The sequence below is a fragment of the Musca autumnalis genome, unplaced genomic scaffold (genome assembly GCF_047663935.1).
Source record: "Musca autumnalis isolate F117 unplaced genomic scaffold, ASM4766393v1 scaffold_4, whole genome shotgun sequence".
Taxonomy (NCBI): Eukaryota; Metazoa; Arthropoda; class Insecta; order Diptera; family Muscidae; genus Musca; species Musca autumnalis.
In genome coordinates this window covers 190709575-190716640 of record NW_027411977.1, presented here as the reverse complement: position 1 = coordinate 190716640, position 7066 = coordinate 190709575, and the positions used below count along the sequence as shown (strand labels likewise).

Genomic DNA, 7066 nt, shown 5'->3' with positions numbered 1-7066 from the left:
ACACAAATTTCCCTGGCAGGATAATGCCGGTTATAATAAGTTCGCTCTGAAAATTTCACCGATGTCTATGTTTATTTTAATTCTATGTTAAATTGAACTACTGAATTTATTATTTTTCTTAACATACAAATTTCAAGTTATGTGTCCATGCTCATTTATGACCTCTGCGTGTTTCCAGAACATTGAGTTAGCATTGCGATTAGCGTCATAAAACATCAAGATTTTGTGATGATTAACAACAACATCGTTGCAGAAGGAAATAAGAAATTTTGCGATAAAATACGAAATACTTCAAAAATTTTATGCAAATATGTCGTGATTACATGACTCCATGGTATGTTATAGCATGCCAGAAGCTTTCGAATTTTATAGTTGATTCAAAGTACTCATAAAAATGGGCACAAGGCAAATGTAAACACGAGAGTGTATTTTTGATTAGTTTTTATTATTATACCAAAATACATTTTACATGGAGTGATTTCAATATTATTCTACTTCTTTTTGCGTTCGTCATCCTCATCATCATCGTCGTCATAATCATCTTCCTCGGAATCATCATGATCATAGGGTGCTACATTGACATCATATTCACGTGCATTTAATGAAATACCACCATCCAATGAACGAACAGCAGCGGCAGTACCTGCAGGTCCAGCAGGGCCAGCGGGACCAGGTGGTCCTGGTGGACCGGCGGGACCACGTTCACCGGGATAACCACGTCTACCGCGACGGCCTGGTGGGCCAATGGGACCAGGGATGCCAGTACGGCCAGAAGAACCACGTTGTCCCTTTGGACCTGGTGGACCGGGACGACCGGGTATACCATCAGGACCTTTGTCACCTTTTAAACCTTGGGCTCCCACAGCACCAGGTGGTCCAGGAGGACCTGGAGGTCCTGGTTGGCAGACACACTGTTGGCCTTGTAACACAACGGCTGCAGGTTGTTGGCGTACACCCAGCAGGGCACGTTGTTCACCAACATCACTGAATTTTTTGGCACATACCAAAAGTAAGAGGCCACAAAAGACTAAAAAGAGACAATTAATTAAATAAGTTAAAACAATCTTTAAACCGAAATGCAAAATTACCCAAAAATTGTGTTAGGCTTAGACTGTTCATTCTTCGAATCAATGATCGATTGAGAACTATGTTGGAATGTTTTGAAACTAGTTGCTTAAATACTCTTAGCAGGCACTTAACTGAATCGAACAGCAAACACACAATGAAAATCACTAATTCATTTAAAGGCAACGGTAAAAGTTTTACGATTCTTCAGTAAGATATCCATCTTTTCACAGAATAATAAGCGTCAAGCACAGAAGCTTCAAATAAAGATGAGCTATCTTTATAGGCCATTTAGTTTATTGCAATGATTAAGCAAAATGTTTCCATCTTAATCATAGTTAAATATGCAAAAACCAAGCCCATAAATAGCAAATAACAACTAGGCATAGAATTTAGTCGACCATCGATCATGAAGACCATAACATTGATATTTTTAGGTGGGTTAATGTGGTAAAGACTTAAGCTTCAAGCAATTGTTACTTTTACACATTCTTATACTTTCAGTTCTCTATGTGTCATTGGCAACATCACAATTTATACGTGTAGGGCCACCAGGACCGCCTGGTCCACCAGGACCCCCTGGCCTGCCAGGTCCCAAAGGAGAAACTGGTGAACGTGGTGCTCCCGGCAGAACTGGCTTACCTGGTCCACCAGGGCCTCGTGGTAAACGTGGTAGAACTGGTCCCGCTGGCCCTATTGGTCCCCCTGGAGCTCCTGGCCAACGTGGACCCCGTGGCTATGAAGGTGAACGTGGACCTGAAGGACCAGCTGGCCCTATTGGTCCACCAGGACCGCCCGGTCCAGATGCAGCGGCTGGCACGACGGCCGGCACCGGAACTGCTGCTGCTGTCAGAAGACGTATACGCAATCGCAATCGTGGTCGTAGTTATGATTTGTATCCTTTGAATGCTGAACAAAAATGTATTAAGGAATAACATAAACAAATAAAATTCGAAACTCTTTATTAACAGTTTACAATTTTAAATTATAATTATAAACATAAAGCATCTGCCTGAAGCAGACAGAAATGTAGACTTCCAAGGGGTTTTGTCGATTGATGTATACTCTTACGCTAAAATAGTGAAAATATATTATTCCAACGATTATTGTTGCAAATTATCTGACTGAAAACTAGATGAACAAATGTCTTTTTCCAAAATAGACCGTTTATAGGCGAGTCCAGAGTTGGCATGTTTGCAGTTGCTTTTATTGGAGGCTGCAGGGACTGGTGACAGAAATTGTCAATTTAAAAATTTAACAAGTATATAACGCGTTAAATTCGAAAGGGCAGAACTTTTTATTGTATGTAAACAAGTATGAAAGTATCAATCAGCTGTGCTGACCAGTGTGACCGTTGTGCCACTAAAGTATCAATTTTTTCGGCTTTGAAACTTCTGTGCCTTTTTGTGGCACTTTTTCATACCTTGTGCCACTATATATATATATATAATATATATAATATATAATTGTTCCACAACATCCCATAGGGACAAGGGAGACTTCTCTCATATCAATGAGTGCACCCCGATTCATATTAGCTCAATGATATGGGACCTACAGTTTATCGCCGAGTCCGAACGGCGTGTCTAAGACACCACTTTTGTAGAGAAGTTTTACATGGCTGAAATACTCAGGAAATTTCGCCAACATTACTGAGGGGTATTTTGCCACCGTTGAAAATTTTGATGTTGACTGGCCGGGGAATCGAACCCCCGACCTTCAGCTTGCAAGGTGGGTGTGCATACCATTGCACCACGGTGCCACTATTTGTAAATGAAATTGTAATTTGTAATATAAACTCTCTACATAAATCACAAAGAGGAGAAGAAAAATCGTCGAACACGATTACACGATTTTAAAGTAGGGTGTTGAAGTAACGTGCTGCATTTTTTTGTATTAGGTTGTTTCTAAGCGATATTTGCATCTATAAATACACTTTTTCTCGATTTGTAGGAATGAGCGAAAAGGTTTGACAGTGGAAGCCAGACAGTTTGACCCACATAACGGGTACACTCAAGACTATTTCGTATCAAGTAAAGAATTTTGTTGGAATTTCTATGGATAATGCACTTAGTATAGTTGTGTCGGAGGACTATCGGAAGAGTGAGGCGAAACACGAATAATATATTTGTTCACATAGCCAATCCTCTTCAAACGTCAACCTCACCCACTGTCCACTTGAGACTTGGGGTCCTCTGTTCACGCAAACGAGGCTCTGGCGACCGATCATGGGCGGTATAACCCTAACCCGATGCATGGAAAGAATGCCTGCAACACTACCAACATATCTGTTAGAGCTGACTCAAAGTACTTGAGGAATAGGGTCTACAGATACACGCAGAGAAAACATATTTTTCGCTTTTGTTGGAACAAAAATATCTGTTTTGGTTCCAAAAATGTATTTGATTTGTTCAAACATTGTAATCCAAATCCAAAAATACCATCTTTTGTTCCAAACATAGAAAACAAAAACAACTTTCGAATTTCCGCAATATTGTAAAAATCGTTAACAATACCGCTTGTAGGAACTATCATAATCTAATTTTGTTTACAAAAAGTATTGTCAACTCAGAAAACCAGCCCAGAAATTTTAGATTTGAGTGTATATACTTCTCATATACACTTTTCACATAACTTGGATATAAATGTCGCGTATAATATTGCAATCATTGATGAACACAATACATGGTTTGCTGCATTGGCTGACAACAAAGACAAACAAAAAACCACAAGAACCCACCACAACATAAGGAATAATTAAACACCATAACAAACTCCGGTATAACACCAAACCTCAAAGCACAATGAAGATAGAAGAATGAAAGAAAACAGAAACAAATAAAAACAAGAGTCTCATTGTTGGTATACATACACACAAAAACAAAGATAAAGGCATCATGTCATACAAACAAAACTCACCATAATTGTTTTTCAACACGGCATCGAATAGCGAGAGAAGAGAAAAAATTGTCGAAGAAAAGAGAGAACTATTGTCCAGTTGACAAAAACTATTTTTGGATTTAACAAAACCCAATTGTTGGAATCACAATACTACATTTGGAATTTAACAATATCTTTACAATACATATTTTGCTCTTCGAATATTGTTGGATCAATCATATTTTTTTCTCTGCGTGTATCTGCGTTGTTATGGCGGACAATACAGTAGGGATGGCAGCGGATGAGCCCATTATAGGTCAACGGTGGCGCCCACAGGCTTCCAAGAAGTTTACGCTCGTGCTTAGACGATGTTGAGTGCCAGGCTCTCTAAGCTCTTCCTTGTTCTCACAAGCAAAGAAGAAATCCTGACAAATGTAGTCACGAAAAACATGAAAGAAATAACGAAAAGCAATTTTAATCTCCCAGGAGGTCACAGGCACATGCCAAATCCTCCCGCAACTGCGGCAAGCTCCACGTGTCTGGGAGGGAGCACTTCATGTTCAGACAGTGTTTCAGAAACCTCTAGATGCCCTATGCTCCTCAAGGAGTTAAACGGAAAAGAAGAAGAAGATAGTTGTGTCGCTTCCTTATAAGAAGGAAAATACACAATATTTTGCAAGTAATTATTTAATAAATAATTGCCATTGAATATTATTTTTAGGTTATTAGTTCTTGGAAATTAAAAGAAAATGTGATTTAATGTATTTTTTAAATATTGTATATTACTACCACCGTGGTGCAATGGTATGCACACCCGCCTTGCACGCAGATGGTCGTGGGTTCGATTCCCCGGCCAGGCAACATCAAATTTTCAGCGATGGCAAAATACCCCTCAGTAATGTTGGCGACATTTCCTGAGTATTTCAGCCATGTAAAACTTCCTACAAGTGGTGTGGTAAGACATGCCGTTCAGACTGGGCGATAAACTGTAGCCAATATGAATCGGTGGGACGCCATTTATCCCGCCTGGGATGTTTGTGGAACAATTATTATCATAAATAATAATAAAACAAGTGAGCAAAGGCTATAGTCGAGAGGGGGCCGACCATGTGATACCCTACACCACTACCCCTGTGTATAAGCTTTCACTGGTAAACATTTCTTTTAGGGAATATAATCCGACTACCACCAACACACAATATGCCTCTTTCTCTCTGGGACCAACATAAGCAACCAAAATTTCGTGACTGTCCGATAAAAATTGCGACGAGTAGCGCGATTGCAAAAAAAAAAAAAGTAAAAAGTCGTTAAGTTTGGCCGGGCCGAACTTTTTATACCCTCCACCATAAAATAGTCTTAATTAAAATGGAATAATTAGGGTCCTTTTACAATTTTAGGTGGAACAACTTTTCGGCAATGGTTAGACTCCTACTGCCTCCCACTATTGCTTAAATTACACTGTGAACACAAATGTTGGGACAGAGATAATTCATTTTGGAGATGAAAACCCTTGGTGTGTGTATATTAAAAACCCCGAAGGACAGATGCGCCGTGATTCGAACTTCCGCGTTATGGCGTGATGAAGTTTTTGCAAGAGACCCTGTAAGCCATCATGAATTAGCATTATATCTTTGTTTGTTGTTTTTGTAGAGCACTTAAGCAACAGTGAACAAAGATATAACGCTAATTCCTGATGGCCCACAGGGTCTCTAACAAAAATTTCATCACGCCATAACGCGGAAGTTCGACTCACGGCGGATCTGTCCTTCGGGGTTCATAATAAACTCACCAAGGCCTTTCTTCCCCATGAGGAATTTTCCGTGCCCCAGACTTTCACCTCCATTTTGTTGCACAGTGTTATCTGATCTAATCTAAAAAAATGTGTTCAGCTAGGGGAAAGGTACCACCTACGGGGGCTATATCAAAGAGTCAACCTATCATTAAATTTTTTGGCGGAAAAGTTTTATAGCTGCAGGGAACTTCAAGAGTCAAATTGAGGGTAGTTCCATCAAAACAATGTAGTCCTTCAAAAATGGACCCATGTTGACGAATTTTAGTGAAGAAATTTCGTGACCACTCAAAATTCCCGAAAATCGGGAGGTACAGTTATATGGGGGATATACCAAAACCTGGACCTATATTGACGATTATTTTTGAATAGACAAAATTGTACCTAAAATTCTCAAAATACCGATCATTACAGCTAGTTCGGTTAAAAATTGCAGCTAAAATTCTCAAAATACCGTAAATGGGGAGATACCGTTATATGGGGGCTATACCAAAACATGGACCTATGTAGACGATGTTTCGTTGGAGATGTTTTATGACCACTGAGAACTTCAAATGTCAAATTACAGCTATTTCGGTTAAAAACTGTAGCTAAAATTCTCAAAATACCGAAAATTGGGAGGTACCGTTATATGGGGGCTATACCAAAACATGAACCTATGTTGACGATGTTTGGTGGAGATATTTCATGACCCCTGAGAACCTCAAATGTCAAATTGCAGATAGTTCGATTAAAAATTGTGGCTAAAATTCTCAAAATACCGAAAATCGGGAGGTACCCTAATATGGGGACTACACCAAAACATGGACCTATGCCCATATCCTTTGGAATATAAGTTAATTGATCACTAGGAACCTTAAGTGCCAAATTATAGATAATTCGGTCTGCAAATGTGGGGGAGAACGTCAAAATACCTCAAATCCGGAGGTACTGTTATATGGGGGCTATACCAAAGAGTGGACCGATATAGCCCATCTTCGAACTTGACCTGCCTATGGAAAAAAGACCCTCGGGTGCAAAATTTCAGCACTCTATCTCAATTATTGCGGACGCTAGAGTGATTACAACAGACGGACATGGTTAGATCGTCTTAGAATTTTATCCTGATCAAGAATATATATACTTTATAGGGTCGCAAATGATTAGTTCGATGTGTTACAAACGGAATGACAAACTTAATATACCCTCCATACTATGGTGGAGGGTATAAAAAATAGGAAAATGGGGTGCATTACCGACTATTGCGATATCTCTGTTGTTTGACCACCTACAACAGCCTAGTTTACATCGTTGTAAAGGTAATATTTTCTACTTTCCTTGCCAGGTTTTGCT

General features: G+C 39.5%; 1 protein-coding gene across 1 annotated transcript; it reads right to left on the bottom strand.

Moving 5' to 3' along the window:
• Nucleotides 1–491: 491 nt before the first annotated feature.
• LOC141403200 (uncharacterized) lies at nt 492–1119 on the bottom strand. The gene is made up of 2 exons (XM_073985380.1): nt 1089–1119; nt 492–1027 (listed from the first exon to the last, which is right to left on the bottom strand). Exons 1-2 carry the CDS (start codon nt 1117–1119, stop codon nt 492–494), a joined length of 567 nt encoding a protein of 188 aa, XP_073841481.1.
• Nucleotides 1120–7066: the final 5947 nt, after the last annotated feature.